A 25,297-nucleotide genomic window follows, 5' to 3' on the forward strand; every position below is an offset into this window, starting at 1 on the left:
TTACAGCCTCCCTTTGACCTTTAACTGCTTTAGGTTTGCTGGCCTGCTGCTTCTTCTTTGAGCTTTTGTCCGATCTGTACCGAGACTGATGGCATCTCCTCTGGACGCTGATCCATGCACGCTGGCTGGCTCTTTCAAGTCACACGTCAAGGTTGAATTCGCCCCATGGGAGGGCCACTGTGGTTGATGCCACTCTTCGCTGTCTTATCCTTGTCCAGGTGGCAGTGGGGTGTGACATAGGGTGTCTACCAGCATACTGCGAGTGTGCATACTGCAGGGTGTAGATCTGGGACACCTGAATCTTAGATATCTCATTTAGTTTTGGTGAAATTGGATTTGTGACTGAACTATTGTATTTAGATGACAACAACCAATGCTGCTCTGATGAAGAGTCATCCAAACTCGAAGCATTAGCTTGCACTCTCTCCACGGATGCTGTTGTGATCTTCAGCATTGGTTGTTTCCAATACAGATTCCGGCATTTGCTGTAATTTTCTCCTACATGTTGTATTAAGATGCATATCCTGTATAGACGGGGATGCTTTCAGAATTGTTCTTCTGTTAATGGTCAAACAAACGTAGGCAATCATCGTTGCTGTGGTCCTATTCAGCAAATGTAATTCATTCTGGGGAAGGCTTATCAATCGGTTTGCAGTCAAGTACAATTTGTAAGTGATAGCCAGTCAAAACGCTGTGTTTTTCAACAGCCAGGAGACCCGGCGGTGTAGGATAACAACGCCACTTTCTGTTTGGCTCTTTAACTGTTATTCAATAACTAACTGGACCTTATGTTGGCGGATGTCAAAATGTCAGGAGGCATCCGGAATTAGGACAAAGTTGGTGGTGTTCCCGAGTTGTCTCTGTTTGCCGTCCAGTCTGCGAAGAACGTCACTGCTGCCTATAAAAACCGCGGCGCCCCAACTCGCCAGAGTCTGCAAAGTTTAAAACCAGCAGCTTTGCAGCAATCTCCACATTTCTGCGCCGAACAGACCGAAACACCATGAGGAATCTTTGGGTCGAAAGCACAGTAACATTTTATGTCCTGTGCATTGCATCTAAGGTGAGAGAAACTTTGTGCTCCTATTTTGCATGTTTGTGCACACATAAGCAGGTACATTATTAGACGATGTGAGTTAGACTATTGTCCCATTTCAACAGTGAAGGAAATGCAAAAGGTTAACTTCGAGTAGATGCCAAAAGTTTGTATTTTTTTCTGGGCTAGGGGCAGATCCATTATAATGCATTTTTACAATAATATTGTAAGTGACTTCTCATGCAGCAGATATTTCTCTCTGGTTTACTGAAATGGTTTTAATTTAAAATGTTTATTTTCTTTTTGCTTGTGACTTACATCATCATTCATAATTATTCACGAGCAACACAATTTCCGGGATTGTGGAGGGAATAAGTTGCCCCCCCGCCTCCGTTCTCCCAACTCTCACTTTGAGATTAAGCACCATAATGGTCGTTTACTCACCTCACAAAGTGCAACATTGGCTCCAGTTGTTTTCCCCCACAGCTCTGCTCCTTTCAGTGGCCAAGCCACCTGCCTCCTCATGGATAACATTTTGATGACTGCCATCTTCTCTTGCAGGTTGGTGCCCAGCTCTGCCCCTACCCCTGCCATTGTCCCCCGACTCTACCCCTCTGTGCCCCAGGAGTCCCTCTTGTTGTGGATGCTTGTGGTTGCTGCCGGGTTTGTGCCAAGCAGTTGGGAGAATATTGCACAGGGGTGGACGTGTGTGATCCTCATCAGCATCTGTTCTGTGATCAGAGCATCAGCCTCTCTGGGACCAGAGGGATATGTACCTGTAAGTTTATTTATCAATGAATGGCCATCCTTAACTGTGCATACATTGGAAAGAACCACAAGATTTTATAAGAAGGCTTTCAGCCATCCAGAATTCTGCGGTCATTGCATTACCTTGTCCACTGTTTCTTACAACAGTTAGATGTTAAAGCAAGAATACCATGTTAAGTTTTCCATGCTAAAACATTTCAAAAGCCTGTGACATTTTTATTTGGGTCAGATGTTTTCATGGTGGTATTAGCTGTTTAAGATCCACTATCAAACACAGTTTAGCCTTTTTAAATCATCCATTAAATTGATTTGGACTACAAGTGATTATCTTCTTGGAGGAGGTCAGTCTCTTTGAATCAAAACAGCTCCAAGAAGACATTCCTGGCAATGGAAGATCAGAAACTGGCCAACTCTCTCTGACTGATTCAGTAATCCAATATTACTGGAGGGGCAGGCAGCTGATGGATGGGTTGGAATGGGAAAGGCAGTCAGTGAAGAGGTTCAGTTCACTTTATGTTTTACTGCTCAGTGGTGAGGTATAGGGTGCCTATTCAGGGAGAATAGGCATTGAAATAATGGGTCAGGGCTGTGTGGAGGTGGGGTTGGAGTTGATGGCTCAGGAAAATAGCAGAGAACTATGGCAGGGCAGCTCCTAGAAACATTGACAGAGTGCTTTACAGTGAAAACATCCCATACCAAAGAGGTATGAGCCAATTCTGTAGGTTAAGAACCCAAACTGGGGCATTTCTCAAAGGAAAGGGATTTTCCTGTTGGAAATGGAGTGGAGCTATGCCTCTAATTCCATTTAGTGAGGAGTGGGATCTGGATAGGTGTGCAGGGAACTTGACAGGCATAGCTACCATGTTGCCCTAAATACATCAATGCATATATAGGCCGGTCAGCCCACATTTGTACACTGACAGGTGATGGTCATATATCTTCTAAGCTACAACTTCCTAAATTGAGCATAACTTGGCTCCCTGGTGGTTAGGACTCTGTTACAGCCCTCAGTGCCGGTGAACATCTCAGCATTCACTGCTATTGAGCTTATCAGATCCAGGCCTTGGCAATAAGCCTCTAGGCAACAAAGTTGGGTTTTGTGACCTTTCGTGCAACACTGTGATTCTGGATGGCTTCTGCCTGTGCAGCAATGGATACAGTGGTCTCCAGATGCTGTATCACAGCTGGCTCCACAAGTGGTCAGAGGATTGGCCATCACATTCACACTGGAAAGGATGGGCTTCAAGCTGCATGTGATGCTTTGTCCTATAGTGAAATTGGGCACTTCTTGAGCATCTTACTTTGTCTGTACAAAGTTAAAAATCACACAACACCAGGTTATAGTCCAACAGGTTTAATTGGAAGCACACTAGCTTTTGGAGCGCTGCTCCTTCATCAGGTGATTGTGGAGGACACAATTGTAAGGCACAGAATTTATAGCAAACATTTACAGTGTGATGTAACTGAAATTATACATGGAAAAATACCTTGATTGTCTGTTGAGTCTGTCATCTGTTCGAATACCACAATATTTCACTTCTTTCATGTATAAATCACAAAAGCTTTTTTTAAAAGTTGCATTCTCAGGTTAGCAGTTAACAATGGTGTTTGCTAGACAATATGTTGAAGGTGTTGGCCCCCTGTGTTCTCTGTCTATGCCATGATGTTTAGATCGATTCTAATCTAAAAAGTGAGATAACAGAGTTTTACATGAATTCATGCAGTTTTTGAGCAAAGTACAATGTAACCCTACAAGTACAAATTCACCCCACAAAATATATGTCTGCATGTGGGTCTTTGTGTCCGTCTGTGTGTATGTCTGTCTGGGTGCATAGACAGAGAACACAGGGGGCTAACACCTTCAACATATTGTCTAGCTAACACCAAATAGATTAGATTAGATTAGATTACTTACAGTGTGGAAACAGGCTCTTCGGCCCAACAAGTTCACACCGACCCACCGAAGCGTATACCACCCAGACCCATACTCCTACATTTACCCCTTCACCTAACACTACGGACAATTTAGCATGGTCAATTCACCTAACCTGCACATTTTTGGATTGTGGGAGGAATCCGGAGCACCCGGGGGAAACCCACTTGTTACAGCTAACCTGATAATGCAACTTTTAAAAAAGATTTTGTGATTTACACATGAAAGAAGTGAAACTATAATGGTATTCGAACAGATGACAGACTCAACAGACAATCAAGGTATTTTTCAATGTATAATTTCAGTTCTGTCACATTGTAAATTTTTGCTATAAATTCTGTGCCTTACAATTGTGTCCTCCACAATCACCTGATGACGGAGTGGCACTCCAAAAGCTAGTGTGCTTCCAATTAAACCTGTTGGACTATAACCTGGTGTTGTGTGATTTCTAACTTTGTACACCCCAGTCCAACACCGGCATCTCCAAATCATGATTACTTTGTGTGCTCATCCATTTTCCTCTGTATGCCACTCCATCATGGTCTTTATCTGAGTTCTATGCAACAGAATTCATCTGCTCCCTTGCCCTCCAAGGAGATGGCAGAGGAGCCTCCATTAGCCACCTGGCTTCAGCCAACTTGTACCCACTGACTCAACAAGTTCTGTACTAGCCGCTCATGTAATTCTTCCATCTGAGCTGGTGGATGTAATATAAGCAAAGGTCAACTCACATGTTTAGTGCAGTTGTTAGTCCTCCTCGTGAGGCTGCTGTGATTACCCAGGCAGCAACTCCTGTACATCCAAAAGCATAAAATCATAACAGAGGGTTGGAATGAGAGGCCCTTGGACATATCAGCTGCTGCTGAAAAATCATGCCATTATAGAAGAATGTGAGTGAGATAGGAGTGGAAGTGATGCATAAAACAACAACATAGCACCATTCTGAATGCTTTTGGGCTTTTCACACTGGTTAGAAAAGGGGCAGCAAATTGTTGGATGACCTTAAGTTTATAGAAGATAAAGAAAGAAAGCCTTGCATAAAAATATATATATATATATATAGAGAGAGAGTGAGGTTCAAGACTAGTGGGTGTCTCAAAGTCCATGAAACACTTTTGAGTATAGTCACTGTTGTTATGTAGGAACTCTGGCAGCCAATGAGTAATTAGATTCCCTACAGTATGGAAACAGGCCATTTGGCACTCCACACTGACCCTTCAAAGAGTAACCCACCCAGACACACTCCCCTACCCTATATTTGCCCCAACTAAAGCACCTAACACTATGGGCAATTTAGCATGGCCAATTCACCTGCCCTGCACATCTTTGGATTGTGGGAGGAAACCCACACAGACACAGGGAGAATGCGTAAACTCCACACAGACAGGGCAGGAATCGAACCCAGGTCCCAGGCACTGTGAGGCAGCAGTGCTAACCACTGAGCCACGGTACCATCCTAATGTGTTAAGGACCAGATAATCTGATTTTGGGATATTTGATTTAAGGATAAATATGGACAAGACTCTTGAGATATCTTTTCAAAATAATGCTGTGGATATTTCATGTCCAACTAAGAGGCCAGAATGGGTCTTAGTTTTGCTGTCTTATCAGGAAATAGCACAGCACTTCTACCCTTACAGCACTCCCTTGTTACTGTAACACCCTTGATGTTTCTGCTCAAGTCCTCCAGTGGTTCTTGGACCCACAACCTTCAAAGTCAGTGTATACTCAGATACCACTGACAGAGGGTAATATATAGATCAGCCTGCACTAGTGCAGTGGAATAGTCGATTGTTGAAAACCCAATGGAGGTTTCATGAATAGGTGAGGGGGGACAGAGAGTAGTTGGGCAATGTTAGATACAAAATTATAGCTTTTGTGATGACATGGATATGTGATTACAATCTCATCCCTGAGGTTAAATGTGACACAATGTTGCAAATAGCCTGACTTAGGTCCAATCAGTTGTTATGATTGGATCAGCACAACTACTGCTCCACATGTGTGAAACTCAAGGGATGAAGACATGCTTGGCCACCATTTGTTCCTTGTCTGTTCCTTTGCATTTGATGCCATCTTGTCCTGAAAGAATGAGGGAAGAATATCAGTGATTGAGGTAATTGTTAGAAAGCTTTAGGTATTTGGAAGCAGTGAGATATAGATGAGGCTGATACCATTTATAAGTTATAGTAACTATTGTCAAGTTTCGATCCTGAGTTGGAGAGACTGTTGATGGGCGACTGGGTGCTGTGATACATTGAGCAGAATGAGAAATTGATACAATGGCACGTAGGAAACGCTATGAGAAAATATATTAATTTATCTTGACAATTCACATTAGCTCATTGAGCTTGCTCTGGCACTGCTGCCACATTCTCAATGCCAGATATTTTGCATTGACCTCTCTAATCACTTACTCATACTTCTTCATAGGGCAGCATTGAGTGTCTTTTGGCTCCCTGTGAAAATGTGACATAACTCCTCCAGGACTAAGGCCTTTGGTGATGCTTATATGAACTCTGTCTCTTCACCAGTGTTTGATTTCCTTTCCCTCCAGTTGCATTTGTGCCAACCAGCAGCAGCATCTTTTATTTAATGCAGCTTTCCTTTAAGAGAGACAAATTGCTTTTAGGCGCTGGAGGCTAGTTGACATTGTGTGTATGTTTGGAATTCTGCAAGGCTGTTCTGTTGTGCTTGCGGCAGCCATCAGCAAAAACAAATACGGGTGAAAGTGAGGCGGCAGCTGCTGCAACAGAAACAAATATGGGCAGATCTCAAACTATGACCAGTCCCCTTTCACAGCCTGAAAATGAACCTGAATGAACTTTTTTTTAGATTAGATCATATTCCCTACAGTGTGGAAAACAGGCCCTTCGGGCCGACTAGTCCACACCGACCCTCCGAAGAGTAACCCATCCAATCCCATTTCCCTCTGACTAATGCACCTAACACTATGGGCAATTTAGCATGGCCAATTCACCTGACCTGCGCATCTTTGGACTGTGGGAGGAAACCAGAGCACCCAGAGGAAACCCACGCAGACACGGGGACAACATGCAAACTCCACACGGATAGTTGTCCGAGGCTGGAATTGAACCTGGGACCCTGGTGCTGTGAGGCAGTGTTAACCACTGAGCCACTGTGCCACCCATAAACTAGATATCAACTCTTTATGTATTTGTCTAATTTTGGATTATCGTCGTATGTTCTGTTTTGTGATTTAATCCACCACAATCTTCACTGTATCTCCTGTCTGACTCAGCTGAACATAAACATTTATGAGTTCACATGCAATTTAATCCAATGCTAGATTTTGCATTGTCCAACATCAGCCTCCAGACTCTCTCTAGTGATTAATTTTCATCAGTCTTTTATTTCATTTAGAAGCATACTTAATTAAATTATTGTGATCTGTATTCTCAAAGAATCTTGGTGTTTATTTTTGAAGCAGCAGACCACATGCCAAGGTTTATTATTTTTTTGTCTGTATTGGTATTTCATCTGGAATTTCCATTATCACCATGAATATTGGAATACTACAACTTTTATTCATAAATTTAAGAGGAGTTGTTTGTTGTTTCATTGTCAGTAAACTTCTTTTAGCTGGCTTCTTCACAGTAATCCAACACAATGCTTTTGTGTTCTCTCATGCACAGCAACATAGTTCAAAATATCAACAGAACATTATTAATTTATTTGCTACAATTTTTAATCAAATACATCAACACATGACAACACTTTATAAAAGCAACTTAGAGTCATAGAGTCATAGAAATATACAACATGGAAACAGACCCTTTGTTCCAACTCGCCCACTCCGACAGCTATCCCAATCCAATCTAGTTCCACCTGCCAGCACCCTGCCCATATCACTCCAAACCCTTCCTATTCATATACCCATCCAGATGCCTTTTAAATGTTGCAATTTTACCAGCCTCCACCACATCCTCTGGCAGCTCATTCCATGCACACACCTTCTGTGTGAAAATGTTGCCCCTTAGGTCCCTTTTATATCTTTCCCCTCTTACCCTAAACCTCTAGTTCTGGACTCCTCAACCCCAGGAAAAAGACGTTGTCTATTTATCCTATCAATGCCCCTCATAATTTTATAAATCTCTATAAGGTCACCCCTCAGCCTCCGACGGTCCAGGGAAAACAGCCACAACCCATTCAGCCTCTCCCGATACCTCAAATCCTCCAACCCTGGAAACATCCTTGTAAACTTTTTCTGAACCCTTTCAAATTTCACATATTTCTGATAGGAAGGAGGCCAGAATTGCACGCGATATTCAAAAGGTCACCTAACCAATGTCATGTACAGCCGCAACATGACCTCCCAATTCCTGTACTCAATACGACCAATAAAGGAAAGCATACCAAATGCCTTCTTCACTATCTTATCTACCTGCGAATCTACTTTCAAGGATCTATGAACCTGCACTTCAAGGTCTCTTTGTTCAGCAACACTCCCTAAGACCTTACCATTATGTGTACAAGTCCTGCTAAGATTTGTTTTCCCAAAATGCAGCACCTTGCATTTATTTAAATTAAACTCCATCTGCCCCTTCTTAGCCCATTGGTCCATCTGACGAAGATCCCATTGTAATCTGAGGTAATCTTCTTTGCTGTCCACTACACCTCCAATTTTGGTGTCATCTGCAAATTTACTAACTGTACCTCTTATCCAAATAATTTATATAAATAACAAAATGTAGTGGACCCAGCACCAATCCTTGTGGTATTTCAATGGTCACAAGTCTCCAGTCTGAAAATCAACCCTCCATCACCACCCTCTGTCTTCAACCTTTGAGCCTGTTCTGTATCCAAATGGCTAGTTCTCCATGAGATCTAACCTTGCTAACCATGGGGAACCTAGTTGAATGCCTTACTGAAGTCCATATAGATTATGTCCACCGCTCTGCTGTCGTGAATTCTCTTTGTTACTTCTTCAAAAAACTCAATAAGTTTATGAGACATCATTTCCCACACACAAAGCCATGTTGACTATCCCTAATCAATCCTTGCCTTTCCAAATACATGTACGTCCTGTCTCTCAGGATTCCCTCCAACAACCAGTCTCAGGATTCCCTCCAACACCACAGACGTCAGACTCACTGGTTTAAAGTTCCCTGTCTTGTCCTTACTGCCCTTCTTAAAACAGTGGCACCACGTTGGCCAACCTCCAGTCTTCTGGCACCTCACCTGTGACTATCAATGATACTAATATCTCAGCAAAGGGCCCAGCAATCACTTCCCTAGCTTCCGATAGAGTTCCAGGGTACACCTGATCTAGTCCTGGGAATTTATCCACTTTTTTGTGTTTCAAGACATCCAGCACTTCTTCCTCTGTAATATGGACATTTTTCAAGATGTCACCATCTATTTCCCTACATTCTGTATCCTCCATGTCCTTTTCCACAGTAAACTTTGCTGCAAAATACCCAATTAATATCTCTCCATCTCCTGCGGCTCCACCCAAAGGCCACCTTGCTGATCTTTGAGGGGCCCTTTGCTCTCCCTAGTTACCCTTTTGTCCTTAACGTATCTGTAAACATCCTTTGGATTCTCCTTAACCCTATTTGCCAAAGCTGTCTCATGACCCTTTTTTGCCCTCCTGATTTCCCTCTTAAGTATATTCCTAGTGCCTTTATACTCTTGTAAGGATTCACTCGATCTATCCTGTGTATGCCTGACATATGCTTCCTTCTTTTTCTTAACCAAACCCTCAATTTCTTGGATTTACCTTGTGTCTTTAAGATAGTGAAACATCCCATGGCACTTGTTTGTTTATCAATCAAATCTTACACCAAACTATGTATTTTAAGGTAGATATCCAAAGTATTTGTCAAAGAGGTACGTTTAAGGGAGCATCTTTGAGGAAGAAGGGAGGATGAGAGAATGACAATGGTAATCTAAGGAAGAAGGGGGGATGAGAGAATGACAATGGTAATCTAAGGGACCATCACCCATTCTTGTTAAGTAGGTTGAAATTCCCAGGAATACTGAAAAGTGCTCTAAAAATGCAAACTATATCTGTGTGGTACAAAAGCATTATGATTATGCACAATGTTGAATTATCTGTGTGTACTTCTCCACCCAAATCTACAGGCATTCAAGTGATAAATAAGGATTTTGGTGTTGGTATGGCTTGTGGTCAATGGAAGACAAATGATTTGCTTCATTTAGAAAGCTTACAGCTGTCCAGAGAATCTTTGTGTACTTTTGAGCAGCAATTTACAGTCATAACGACAAAGCGCATAGTGCCCTCTACAGGAGATGTGGGGCCTGTAAACAAGGCATCCAAAGCATCTTCTCAGCCAAACAAATTAAAACATCCTCACTCTGACATATAGTGCCCAATTTTAATTCATTCAAAATCACCTACTTGTAAATTGATGATGTTGGACTTTGAGTTTAAACCAGGACATATAGGTTAGAATATTTAATTAATGTAAAATAATCCAAAGAAAGCATACTTAAGAGTGAGAAAGGTAGGATTGCGAGAGAGATAAAAAGACAGATAGAAGAAGTAAACTGAACTGTTAAGCTTGTTTATTCCTCTAAAATCTTCAAAATTTAATTAGGATTTAAAGGAATAAGATTCCACACTTCTCAAACTAAAATTTCAACACTATAAGATGTTTTGTTCATAATTACTTAGCAGATTGCTAAAAAATATGCACTTTGATAAAGAAGCCATGCCTTCTTCTGTAACCATACTTAATGAATGACTGCTTAGTAAATACTGCAGATGTCCCTTGTATTATTTTAATGCTATTTGTTGGAAAGGTAATATTATATGAATCTTCTGGAGGAGCAGGGAAAACCAGACACCAATTTCTAGATTTTTGCATTTCATTGCACATGTGCGGATGTTTATTTACTCTGAGATATCTTGGGAATACTAACAGCCTCTTGTGTTGCAAATTTCAGTCCAAATTCTGTAAACAAATGGCAAGACATAGGAGAGCCCTGATTTCTGCAGCAAAAAAATTTTTGACGCTATCAATCCCCAGCATTTTCAAAGACTAAATTTCCAGCAAACACATTAAAGAAGTTACTGTCTGAGTTGGTCTGTTCCTCCAGAGGATGCATGTTAATTGTACTTCACTGAGAGGTCTGCCAGAATGCACTGCATTAGGTACCCATGAGATCCTCACCAGACTCTGAATACAAGACATGTTTTTGCTCATTGAGTGTAAATTAAAAGTTAATGACATGACAAACAACCTCCAAGGCATTCAAATCCAATTTCCATAAAATGTTTTCATTCAACTTTTTCCAGAATCGTTTTCTTTCACTTGCAATCCATTTATTTCACTTTCAGTGTATGGTTTGACAATTGATCAAAAATTCTGGCATTCACTTACTGTTTTAGCCTCTTGCATTGCACTATGGTCTATTGAGTATTTGGCAATCTGGATGATAAGCTACTCAGTGTTTGTCTTCGTCACACAACTTGGTGGTTTTCAATTGGGAGCACTGCTTTGACTTCCCAATCTAAAAATCTCTTCAAGTTTTTTTGACAAGTTTAAGTGTTGTGAACATTATTGGTAACCACAAATTCCTTGCAGTTATTATAATTTCAATTAATGAAATGATACGGACTATATGGTATTGTATTTTTTAATATATTAAACTATATTATGATTATGTATAAATGTGATTTGAATTACGAGCATTTTTAAATTGTGTCTAGCACTTGAAGCTGGAACATGTGAATTCAATGGGGTGATCTATAAGGATGGTGATGTATTCCAGCCCAGCTGTAAATATCACTGTTGGTGCTCGGATGGAGGAATTGGTTGCATCCCACGCTGTAGTGAAGACGTTCGTCTGCAGGGTCCAGACTGCCTTTACCCAAAACGTGTTGAAATCCCAGGGGAATGCTGTCCTCGTTGGATATGTGAGAAACAAGACAATGGTATCTTTGGCGATGCTTTGGCAGGTAATTATTTGGGATTCTTTGGCAACAAATATCTTTGGATTTTGCACCAATTATTAGGAACAGTGGAAGCTAGTTATACAGATTGATTTGGTTGGCAGATCAAACGATCAGTATAGGTATTCTTGATGTACTTGATGCTGCTTAGTCCTCATCAGTGCAGCAAGCTAAATTTAGCTAGTTCGGTATGTCACATAAACATCTCTATAACATTAAATAATTAGATTGTTATGACACAGGGATGGTCCATCAAATTAAAGCGGCCTCACTATCATTGGAATCACAACTTAATGAAATTAAGGTATTCATTGACCCTCAAAATTGCACCATTATTCCTACACCGACTTTAAGAAGAACAGATTGCAGATACATATGACTTATACAGAAATTACCAATTTATTATTCGTAATGTGACTTTAGCATGGCAAAGTTAAACAACAAAGTAATCTACTTAATGTCTATGATTTAATCTACTTTGTCTATGTGTGTGAGTGGGGGTTACAATCAAACAGACACAGTTAAGGGATAAATTTAAAAGAAAACAGTTAAAAGCTGTAACTGGCCAGTTTGACAACCATTTCAACGATGAGTACCAAGCCTTTAATTCAGTCACATGAGATTGTATTTTGCTTGAATTCCAATGTCACTACTTAATGTAAACAGCCACCAGTATGCTTCAAGGAAAATTGACTTATTTCTTATAAACTGAGATTCTTTTTACAGAAAATTCAATAATTCTTTAACTGAATATAAAACTAGAGAGATAGTAAAACTCAAACACAGCTTCCCAATCCAGCAGCTTCCACTCACAGCCTTTTCCCCAAAACACCCAGTCAAAACCAATTCAATGATTGATTTATCTTTCCTTTTGTAATGATTTATCTTTCCTCTTGTAACTTTTGCATTGATTTATCAGCCCTCTCTGATTAATCAATGCAACATCCAACATGCTGCCAGTCTTTGAATATAACACATCCTGGTATTGCAATGATTGCCATGCTCTTAGAACAATAACTAACCTGAAATTATCTTTCCAGGCCAGTTCCCAAATACACACATCAGTTTGCTTGTTCTTTCTGTTCTTTCTTTTTTTTCCACAAAAAGCTGCTGTTCAAAATTCAAAGTTCTAATGCTTAACTTTAGCTCACAGTTCCAAATCAAAAATAAGAGGAAAAAAAAAGGTGATGGTCTCAGCAAAATGGATACTCTTGGATGACAGGCATGTATCCTTATTGTGTTGGTTGACTGAATTATCTGTAATAATCTGTGTAATTTAACAATGTGGCTGGAAAGGCAAATGCCCGCGTATACTTACAATGAAAATGTTAGCTGCTTCTTTGGTTATTCAATATTTAATTGATGACCCCTCCATATATTACAAACACTATAAAAACAACCTTCACTTCTTAGCCCAAAAAGAAACAAACAATGGGGGCAGTTTCACATTTAGATAAAGATCAGGAGTGAAGTCAAGGAGCAGGTATTCGGAAGTGTGCACTAACACTTAGTTAATGTTTTTAAAGAAGAAATTGGAAGAGCAAATGCTGAGGTATAGTGATTTAAAGAAAAAAATTGGAGTATTCAGTCTCCAAACAAGCAAAGAGGGAGCTAATGCATTGAGAAACACAATGTTTTAGAGGAAGAATTGGGGTTGGGGAATGGGAATGTAAGGCAGGACCAAGTTACAGAAATAAATATGATTTCACCTTGAAGCAGCATGTTAATATGGAAGATGAGAGCATAGAGGACAAATTCCTTGAGGATTTGAGGCAATGATTCAAGGGCAGGAAAAGAAGCCATTGCTGGAGATGGACAGGCTACGATCAGATAAGAGGAAATGAGAAATTAGCAGTACTTTGGGAAATCAAATCCATGTGTTGAAACCAATGGATACCAAATAGCTTGTAAAACAGAAGTCTTGATAATTAATCAAAGCTTTTGAAGTTGGTGACACAGACTTCTGTTTACAAACCCTATCAGTAGCATCCCCAGAGGTAACCATATATGCTAGGTCCGACAGCAGATTGCTCTCCATGTTGGAATGGAACTGCTGAACTGTCTTGGAAATGCTCCCGTGACTCTTGGCAGGCCCTCCTATACTGTTGACAACTCCTAATTCAGGTCAAGGAGAACTCTTCAGTATGATGATCCTCTGGAGTTTGCAACTTGATCGTCTTCATCTGGGACCTGACTTGGCCTCTGCAAAATGAGGCCCTGAGCTGCTCTTTCAAGTGTCTCCTGAAAAAGCATTTGATAAAATGCACATTACAGACTTGTGAGCAAATTTAGAGGTCCTGAATAAAAGGAACAGCAGCAACATAGATATGAAATTTGTTGTATGATAGATAACCAGAAGTGGCTGATTAATGGTTGTTTATTGAGCTAGAGGAAGGATTATAGTGGAGTTCCGAAATGGGTCGGTTTTAGGGCCGTTGCTCTTTTTGCTATATGTATTAATGCTCTGGAATTTGGTGAATAGGACACAGCTTCAAAGTTTGCAGAAAGCATGCAATTTGGAAGTATTGTGAACTGCGAAGTGGATAATATTTAATTTCAAAGGATGTAGCCTGGTGGAAAGGACAGAGAAGTGGCAAATGAAATTTAATGTAGAGAAGTATGAAATGGTTCATTTTAAGAAAACAGAGGCAATATAAAATAAAAGTATAATTCTAAAAGTGTTGCAAGAGCAGAGGTACCTGGTATACCTTGAACATAAATCATTAAAGGTGGAGAGAGTGATTAGTAAAGCACACAACATCTGGACTTTATCAATTGAACTTTGAACACAAAAGCAGGAATTTTTGTTAAACCTGTAAAAAAAAATTGGTTTGGCTGCAGTTGGAGTATTATGCCCAGGACAAAAATGAAGGCATTCGGGAAGTTGCAGAAAGATTCACGAAAATGAGGATGAGGAACTTCGGTTACATAGATTGACTGGAGAGGCTGTTCAGTTTGGAGAAGAAGACTGTGAGGGAATTTAAAAAATATATTTGTAAATGGGTGTCAACAGCATTTATTGAGATAAACATTGGTGGAAGGATTGAGAACAGAGGGTACAGATAATTGGTAATTGGCAAAGAAGGAATGGCAACATCAGGAAAAGATTTTTCACACAGCAAGTAGTTAGGATTAGGAATGCACTGGCTGAGAATATGGTTCAAACAGGTTCATTGAAGGTATTCAAAAAGGAATTTTATTATAACCTGAAAAGAAAGAATGTGTAGTGCTATGTAGAGAAGGTAGGGCAGTGGCCCAAGTGAATTATTCTTTCAGGAAGATAGGACAGGCGTGACGACCTTATTTTGTGCTGCAGCTATTCTAACATTTAATTACCATTATATGTAAATCATCCTGTGCATCCACTGGGTACTCCTCAATCCCAAGTGAAATGTCAATCTCTGAGTAGGTGTATGAGAGGTTTGAGACAGTGCTTCTTTAAGATGCACTTCCTCTGCCAATCTGCAGTTTCCAGTTGATAGAATGAAGGGCTCATTGAGACAGGGAGAACAACAAGGGTTTCTGTGGGTTTAATAGTTCCCAAAGTTGTTGAGAATGTTCGGTAATGAAGTGCCACACAGTTTACATTCAGGACTGTGTGAGAAAAGCAAGTGATAGTATTAGGAAAGGCAGATACTTTTTTGTTGCCCTTGCCTCCATCAATATTCTCAGCAACTCACTTGCCCAATTCCATGTGGTGTGCCTTTGCATCTTACTTAGTATGTGCCCAGATGCAGATGATCCTTTCTCAAATTTTATTCATCACACATGTGCTTTTGCAAAGAGTTGAAGAACTTTTTTTTAACCTGCTATTCAGCTATTTAGGCTTTTTATCTTTTATTCTGAGAGTGAATAGGAAGGCAGAAAAACTGATTTGTAAAGTTTAAGAAAATAGCTACAGTAAGAAATGATAACATGATTTGTTAGTCTTCAAGTTATGAATTCAGGAATGCTTGTCATAACTGCTGTAAGGACATATGCAGAAGGTAAGTGGCACTTATAAGGATGCAATTGGAGTCTTGAGCTGCTGTGATTGGAGAAAGATTAGTCAGAGTGAAGGGAGGGAAAAACAGTGAATGTATGTGAAGAGGGATGAATAAATGGGTGGGTTAGGATGGCCAAACATAAAGCATGACACTCCATCAGCTGAGAATGGTGTTAGAGGGAAACAATTGAATTATAGGTTATTTAATATAACATTTGTTGTCAGGAAATTGCTAGAATCTATAATTAACCACAGGGTAACTTGAACATCTTAAAATGTTTCAGCTAATTGGACACAATGGATTTTTGAAGGATAGTCCATCACTGAAAATTCCTGGCTAAAGTAGTGGACAGACAAGAAAGATTTTATCCCTTCTTGGGATTTGGCCATCAATGGCAAGGCAAGCATTTGCTACCTATTCCTAATTTTCCTTGTGAACATGATGGCAGTGGTTTAGCAGCACGACTTGCAGGCTGCTCAGTTCAGGAGCCTGGTGCTCATCTACTCCAATCATTTTTTACTTTCTTTTTCTTTCTCTGCATTTTCTTAATGTTTACATTTAATATCTTACCTTTTTTAACTTCTTCGGATGAAGGCATCTTCTCCCGGCATCAGCCCAGTGAAGAGGAGCCTTCCAGTCCCAGAGGGACTGTCTCGGCCTGGTTTGGCAAGTCTAGTCCTGGCATGGTCATCCCTTTGGCAGCAGCTTCTGGGTGTTCCTACATTCATCATCTTAATCGACTTTTCCTGAAGTGAAATTGACCTGAGATGAACTGTCTTAACATTTTGCTTATTTTCTATGACTTCTATCATTAATACAGGTGCTGTGGTTTGGTGACTTATAAAACTTTTTACGGGAGTGAGTAAATTGCTTGATCAGCACCCCATCCATCTCATTAAACATTCACTGCGTCCCATCTTGATAACAGCAACTCATCAAATGCACCATCGACAGCACCTTTCAAACTCTTATACTCTGTAAGCGCTCGAGAACCCTACCGCCTAAGAATTTTACCCCACCTCCACACACCTCCCCACACCTGCGGAGTTATACAGCAGGCTGACTTGGAAATATCAGGGTCACTGGACTCAAAACGTCAACTCTGCTTTCTCTCTAAGTGCTGCTAGGCCTACCAAATTTTTCCAGCAAAATCTGTTTTTGTTTCAAGTTTCCAGCATCCACAGTTCTTTGTTTTATTTTACTGTTTCTTTTTCGTTGTTGTGCTAAAGTCCTAGAACTGTCTCCCTAACATTCATTACAATGCAGTAGTTAAAAAAAAGCAGTGTGCTGTTGCCTTCCCAAGTGCAATTAGGGATGCATACAAAGAAGAACAAAGAACAATACAGTGCAGGAACAGGTCCTTTGGCCTCCAAGCTTGTACTGTCACATTTTGCCCTTCCATACTAAAGCAGGATCCATATCCCTCTATTCCCATCCTATTTGTGTATTTGTCAAGGTGTATTTTGAATGCTGCTATTGTATCTGCCCCCACCACCTCCTCTGGCAGCGCGTTCCACGCACTCACCACCCTTTGTGTGAAAAACTTGCCTCTTAATCTCTTTTAAACTCCTCACACACCTTGAATCTGTGTTACCTAGTAATTGATCCCTCCACCTTTGAAAAAAGCCTCATACTTCCCAATCTATTCATTGTCAATCACAATCATATAAACTTGTATCAGATTCCCCCTCAACCTCATGTGTTCCAGTGAAAACAAACCCAGTCTATCTAACCTTTCTTCTTAGCTAAAATCCCCCATACCAGGAACATCCTGGTAAACCTTTTCTGTATCCTCACCAAAGCATCCACATCTTTCTGGTAGTGTGGTGAACAGAACTGTAAGCAATATTCCAAATGTGTCCTAAAGTTCTATAAAGCAGGAGCATAACTTGGCTATCATTATACTCAACCTTCCAATGAAGGTAAGCATGCCATAGGCCTTTGTTACTACCTTATCTACCTGTTCTGCCAGCTTCAGTGATCTGTGGACCTGCATACCCAGATCCCTCTGCATATCAATACTCCTAAGAATTCTGCCATTCGCTGTATAATTTCCACCTACACTTGACCTTCCAAAATGCATCATGTTACATTTGTCCGATTATACACCATCTGCTGTTTTTCTGCCCATGCCCCCAACTGATCTATATTCTGCTATATTCTCTGGCAATCCTCCTCACTATCCGCAACTCCACCAAGCTTTGTATTATCCACAACGTTACTAATTAGACCATGCACGTTTTTCTCCATATCATTTAACCAGATCACAAACAGCACTGATCCCTGTGGAACACTACTCGTCACAATCCTCCATTCCGAAAAGCATCCTTCCACCGCTACCCTCTGTCTCCTATGACTAAGCTAGTTCTGTATCCATCTTGCCAACTCACCCTGATGCCATGTGATATTACCTGATAATAAATGATGACCACAAACCATGAATAAATTATTTTAAGAATACCTAATGTTAAGATTTCCCAACTGCATTTGTTGATTTATTTCCTACAATGGTAACATAATTGCTTTATAAAGAATTAGACCTAAATATGCAATATTCTTATTTTTGACAGCCTATGTAAGCATATGAGTTGTCAGTTCATTTTTATGACTAACTTTGAAACAAATGAGACTATTGCTTATTTTATCTTCAGCATACAGATCAGAGGTATTGTATGGAAGATATGTTTCCAATGTACCTTACAACTGCCCAGAGCAAAGCAGTGAGTGGAGTGCTTGTTCCAGGAGCTGTGGGATAGGAGTGTCTACCCGAATTTCCAACAAGAATGACCGTTGTATTTTGGAGACACAAAGCCAGCTTTGTATTGTGAGACCATGCCAACATGACGATGCAAATGAAGCTCACATGGTGAATAATAGTTTTTTTAAAAACCAGTTAGTAACAATGTTATTCATAAAGCTCATTGTTATAATATTACGGACAGGGATGAGAACCAAATGGGACTTATTTATTTTCCACTTCTCTCTGCAAGAAGAACACTAATTTTAAATAGGTTACAATTTTAAAAATTGTAGCAAACTGTCTTAAGCTCCTTTTTATTATTTCCCATTCTACACCTGATTTGATATTGAATTAATTATTCTGATGTGCACTCCCTAGTTATGACTTGGCAAGCCTCAGTAAAGATTCTTCAGTCTGATTAATTAAGGACCTATTTTGTTGCTTGGTCTCATTGCAGGAGTAGCAGATCCTCTGTAGAGGCTATGTGTTGTTTTGGATCTCTAATAATTGCAGGTTCCTGCAGTGACAGATATTATTTTTTAATAAAACATCTATGAAGTAATAAAACAGCTCAATACACTTCAAAAAGCAATAAAAAGCAAAACATAGACACTGATCCCTGTATGTTGACAAGATGCCCAAAGGCTTGGTCAAAGAAACAAGATTTAAGGAGCATCTTAAGGGAAGAAAGATAAAGAATGAATCAGGCAGGGTGAGGAAGGGCATTCCAGAGCCCAGGATCTAAGTGGCTAAAGACACAACCACCAAAATCTAGGATAGTGAAGAGGTTGGCATTGGCTGAGTGTGGATTTCTCAGACAGTTATGGGACTAGAAAAAGAATTATAAAGATAGTGAGGTGCTGGACCATGGATGGATTTAAAAACATGAATGAAAATTTAAAAATTGAACCATTATTAATTTGGGAACCAATGGAGCTCAGCGAGTTTAGGGGTGATGGGAACAAGGTTTTAGAAGGTATAAAGTTTCCAGAGGGTAGAATGTAGGAGATCCTACAGACATTTATTTGATTTGTTACTATTGGTAACAAAGGGATGAATGAGGATTTCAGCAGCAGATAAGCTGATGCTGACAATAAGTCAGGCAGTGTTACCAAGATAGAAATACATGGCCTTAGAAATAGTGTGGGTATGCAATTAGAACCTGAAGGTTAAGTAGGAAAATAAGATTAGAAACAGATGCCAGAGGACTGGGACGCCTACAAAGCCCAACAGAGGACAACGAAGAAAGAAATAAGGAGGGAGAATATTAAAAATGAGGGTAAGCCAGCCAGTAATATGAGGAAAGAATGCAAGAGTTTCAATAGATATACGAAGGGCAGAAAAGAGGCAAAAGTGGACATTGGGCCACTGGAAAATGATGCTGGTGAAGGAGTAATGGGGAACAAAGAAATGGCTGAGGAAGTGAATAAGTACTTTGCGTCTGTCTTCATGGTAGAAGGCATGAGTAATATCCTAAAAATTCAAGAGAGTGAGGGGGCAGAGATGAGTATGGTGGCCATCACCAAGGAGAAGGTGCTAGAAAAACTGAAAAGTTCTGAAAGTGGATAAATCACCTAGAATAGATAGGCTACACCCCAGAGTTCTGAAGGAGATAGCTGAAGAGATAGTGAAGGCTTTAGTAGTGATCTTTCAGGTATCACTAGATTCAGGGAGGGTCCTAGAGGACTGGAAAATTGCTAATGTAACCCCCCTGTTTAAGAAGGGAGCAAGGCAAAATACGGGAAATTATAGGCTGATTAACCTGATCTCAGTCATTGGTAAGATCCTGGAATCCATTGTGAAGGATGGAATCTCTGAATACTTAGAAACACATGGTAAATTAGAGTAAAATCAGCATTGTTTCATCAAGGTGAGGTCATGCCTGACAAATCTGTAAGAATTCTTTGAGGAGGTAGTGAGCAGGTTAGACCAATGATAGCCAATGGATGTTATCTATCTGGACTTCCAGGACTTTGATAAGGTGCCACACAGGAGACTGCTGAGTTAGATGCTCATGGTGTTAGAGGCAAGGTACTAGCATGGATAGAAGATTGGCTGTCTGGCAGAAGGCAGAGAATGGGGACAAAAGGGTCCTTCTCAGGATGGAAGCCAGTGACTAGACATGTTCCACAAGGGTCAGTGTTGGGACCACAACTTTTCATTTTATACATTGGACGTATAATGGACAAAATTGGAGGTGTCGTGGACAGTGAAGAAGGTTACCTCAGAGTGCAATGGGATTTTGATCAAATGGGACAATAGGCTGAGGAGTCACAGATGGAGTTTAATTTCGATAAATGTGAGGTGCTGCATTTTGGAAAGGCAAATCAGGTTAGGACTTATACACTTAATGGTGAGGTCCTGTGGAGTGTTGCTAAAACAAAGAGACCTTGGAGTGCAGGTTCATACTTCCATGAAAATGGAGTCGCAGATAGATCGGATAGTGAAGAAGGCATTGGTATGCTTTCTGGGAGGATATTGGTTAGGCCACTTTTGGATTATTGCATGTAATTCTGGTCTCCCTCCTATAGGAAGGATATTGTGAAACTTGAAAGGGTTGAGAAAAGATTTATAAAGATGTGCCAGGGTTGAAGAATTTGAACAATAAGGAGAGGCCGAATAAGCTGGGGCTGCTTTCCCCTGGAGCATCAGAGGCTGAGGGGAGACCTTATAGAAGTTCGTAAAACCATGAGGGACATGGATAAGATAAATAGACAAGGTCTGTTCCTTGGATGAGGGTGCCCAGAACTAGAGGCACTGGTTTAGGATGAGAGGGGAAAGATTTAAAAGGGACCTAAAGGGGCAACTTTTTCATGCAGAGGGTGAAATGAGCTGCCAGAGGAAGTGGTAGAGACTGGATCAATGATAACATTTAAAAAGGCATCTGGATGGGTGTAAGAATAGGAAGGGTTTAGAAGGATATGGGCCAAGTACTGGCAAATGGGATGAGATTATTTTAGGATATCTAGTTGGCGTGGATGAGTTGGACTGAAGGGTCTGTTTCTATGCTGTGCATCTCTATGACTCCACGACTCTATTGAGGAGGCAGAGAGGCTGCAGAAAGATTTAGACAGGTTAGGAGAACAGGCAAAGAAGTGGCAGATGAAACACAATGTGGGAAAATATGAGCTTATGCACTTTGGTAGGAAGAATAGAGGTATGGACTATTTTCTAAATGGGGAGAAAATCAGAAATCTAAAGTGCAAAGGGACTTGGGAGTCTTAGTCAAGGTTTCTCATAAGGTAAACTTGCAGGTTGAGTCAGTAGTTAGGAAGACTATTGTTGTCATTCATTTCAAGATGACCAGAACACAAAAGCAGGGATAAACTTCTGAGGCTTTTCAAGGCTCTGGTCAGACCACATTTAGAGTATTGTAGCAATTTTGGGTCCCATATCTCAGGAGGGATGTATTGGCCCTGGAGTGGGTCCAGGAAGGTTCATGAGAATGATCCCAGGAATGAAAGGCTTAACATATAAGGAATGTTTAAGGACTCTGGGACTATACTGATGGAATTTAGAAGGATGAGGGGGGGATCTGATTGAAACTTACAGAATACAGACCAGCCTGGACAGAGTGGAAGTTGGGAAGATGTTTCCATTGACAGGAGAGATGCGAACCTGAGGGCACAGCCGAAGAGTAAAGGGAAGAACCTTTAGAACAGAGATAAGGAGAAACTGGTTTTGCCAGAGAGTGGTGAATCTGTGGAATTCATTGCCACAGAAGGCTGTGGAAGCCAGGTCATTGAGTGTATTTAAAAAAAGATAGTAAGTTCTTGATTGCCGGGGGGAAATCAAAGGTTACGGGTAGTAAATGGGAAAATGGGGTTGAGAAAAGCTATCATCCATGATTGAATGGCAGAGGAGACTCGATGGGCCAAATAGCCTAATTTCTGCTCCTATGCCTTATGGTCTTATAAATCCTCCGACTATTGTCATGGAGTGGAATGCAGATGTTAGGTAGGAAACAGAGCTTGAATAATGACCAAACGTTCATGACTTCATTATATTTAATTGGAGGCAATTACTGCTCAGCCAGCACTGAATGTGTGGTAAGCAGTGTGATAATTAAACAATAATGCAGATGTTGAGAGAGGTAGTGGTGAAGTAGGTTCGGGTATGGTTATTGTATATGTGAAAACTAATGCTCTGCCTTTAGTTACTGTTGCCGAGAGGTAAGATACAAAAGTACAGCCCAGTATAGATCCTTGGGGACAATTGAGACTGTACCATAAGAAAGGGAAACAAAGCCATTACAAGTGATACTCTGCAGTTAGATTGATAACATTGAAACTGGAAGTTCCATTGCAAATCTCCAGAAAATCAGTAAATGTAATGAATCACTCTGTAATGCTTTTCATTTGTTGCTGACCATAAAATCAAGATCTGTAAAGCAGTCGGACTGTTTTTGTAAAGCTTTGGGTTGTCTTTTCCAATGCTTCGCTTTGTAGAATGTGCTGTCATGTATGAAGATGAAGGAATAAGGTCAATTATAGTGATAATTTTATTCTATTGCCATTGCAAAAATTACTTATTTTGCACAGTATAATTTAGTAACAAATCACAATTCAGATATATTTTCTAGCTGCATCATTGCTTATTATTGTATTCAGTTTATATAATACAACATATCTTTATTTCAGAGAAGGAAGATTTGCAGGCCAACAACAAGGGCACCTTATCCAATTCAATTTGAATACAACAATTGTATAAGTGTTAAGGCTTACAGACCCAGATACTGTGGCTTATGCTCTGACAGACGTTGCTGCACTCCACATAAAACTAGAACAGAGCTGCTGGAGTTCAGGTGCAATCATGGGAGGATTGTAAAACAGCAAATGATGTTCATTATTTCCTGTGTTTGTCATTATAACTGCTCCCATGCTTACAACTAAATTGTAACTCACTAGAATACTGCAACATTGAGAGCAGATTATTTCCATACAAGATTTTCCTGTGTAAAATAAAGTGTTGCTATATTGAAGAGTTAAAACATTTTGTAATCAATTTAGAAGAGACCTTTGGCTATTGAATTACTTCTGTTTAAGAATATTCTGTGCATTCCTTTAATATTGAGTTTCCAGCACTAGTTAACATAATCTCACAGTAAAATAAAAATGGATAAAGTGAACATTTTCACTTACCACACATCAGCCACTAATTGCTTTGCAGAAATATTTAAATTTTTTGCCACTAAATTTTGAGGCTGAACTGCTTAACATTGCAGTAATGCATGGAGAACCTTCATGAAAATGTTGGATGTTCAACTGACAACCTCAATAAGACCTGTTGAGGATGGTTAAGTCCTCACCCTAATATTCACTTGTTGGGCTATCAGCATCCTCTACAGGATGACACTGGGCTGCACTGATTGCACAATGTAGGAGATTGCAGGAACACTGCTCATACCTTTCATTTAGCAGAATGCAGGTGTAAGCACTACGAAGCATGATAATAAGAATAAGACACATCCGCTGCAGCACAATTGAAGATTAGACCATTTATCTCAACTTAATCAACAGCAATACAATAGTTTGTTACATTTTTAATTAAAAATGAATACCACTTGCATGACTGTATACCAGAGGTGAAGAGGATATATACTCTAAGTATTTGTGCTTGGGAGATGTATTTTTTTATTGTAAATTTCTGTATATAACAGGACATGTTATCATTAAATACTTGTCTATAGTAATTAATGAAGTAACTAGCCATTGTAACAATGTACCTAACAAATGGTATGGAATGATTATGTCTGTGAATAAAGTGATGTGTAATCATTTATCTACTTAATTTCATCATTTTTCATAGAATCATTCTGAGTAACCAGTTCTAAATTTTCTTAACTTCCATCACTTCCAAATGAGTATTTATTTCTTTAATTTTTCTCAATGATTGGTAAATGTCTAATGATCTTCTCCAATTCCTGGACTTTATAAGACTGCATACTGATTTTTGTCATCCACATATTAATTGTTAAACATTGATATCAAGAAGTTGCTGTCAAAATTGGCTTGCCATCATAGTAGCTGGTCAAAAGACATGGCATTGAAATACATGGAAGAGCAAAACTGTGAGATAGTTATGTGACAAATACGCACTAAACAAGAGAAAGTTATGGTTTTCCATTCAAATGCAATTTTTTTATTTTAACAACAGGATAATTCTTAATTACTGGGGTTGAACAGTTTCTTCTAAGCAAGTCTCAGTAAATATCCTTCAGTATGATTGTCTGAGGACACATGCAGCAGCTTGGTCTGTTTCCACTCATTCTCCATCTCCTGTAAAGGTTCTCAAAATGTTTTGATTCTAATTGAATGATAGAATCATAGAAACCTTACAGCACAGAGGAAAGCCATTCAGCCTATCAAGACTGGACTGGTTCTGTTACTGAGTGCCAATCTTTTGCATTTTTATCCATATCTCTGCACATAATTTCTACCCAAATAATTATCCACTACCCTCTTGAGCGTCTCAATTGAACCTGCCTCCACCATATTTCCAGGCAGTGCATTCCATACCCTAACTCCTCTCTGAGTGAAAACGTTTTTTCTCAAATTAACCTTACTCATTTGCAGATCACTTTAAATCTATACAATATTCTTCTTTTTCCTTTACGCGCAGCTTCTCCCTATCCACTCTATCCAACTACACATTACTTTGAAAAGCCCTATCAAATCTCCTCTCCACCTTCTTTTCAATCTATCCTCATAACTGAAGTTTCTCATTCATCAAACCATTCTTGTAAATCACTTCTGTAGTGTCTCCAATGCTATTCACATCTTTCCTATAATGTGGTACCCACAACTTTCTACCTCCTGCCCAAAATCCACAAAACTGATTGCCCCGGCCGACCCATTGTCTCAGCCTGTTCCTGCCCCACCGAACTCAACTCTGC

At 39.9% G+C, this 25,297-nt stretch overlaps 1 protein-coding gene across 1 annotated transcript; it reads left to right on the forward strand.

The window, feature by feature from the left end:
- Positions 1 to 723: 723 nt before the first annotated feature.
- On the forward strand, positions 724 to 24,153 carry ccn5 (cellular communication network factor 5). The gene is made up of 5 exons (XM_072556595.1): positions 724 to 1,060; positions 1,595 to 1,811; positions 11,434 to 11,682; positions 18,314 to 18,528; positions 23,043 to 24,153. The coding sequence occupies exons 1-5, from the start codon at positions 1,001 to 1,003 to the stop codon at positions 23,292 to 23,294; spliced, it is 993 nt and encodes a 330-aa protein (XP_072412696.1). The 5' UTR covers positions 724 to 1,000; the 3' UTR covers positions 23,295 to 24,153.
- Positions 24,154 to 25,297: the final 1,144 nt, after the last annotated feature.

Source organism: Chiloscyllium punctatum, chromosome 37, assembly GCF_047496795.1.
Source record: "Chiloscyllium punctatum isolate Juve2018m chromosome 37, sChiPun1.3, whole genome shotgun sequence".
Lineage (NCBI taxonomy): Eukaryota > Metazoa > Chordata > Chondrichthyes > Orectolobiformes > Hemiscylliidae > Chiloscyllium > Chiloscyllium punctatum.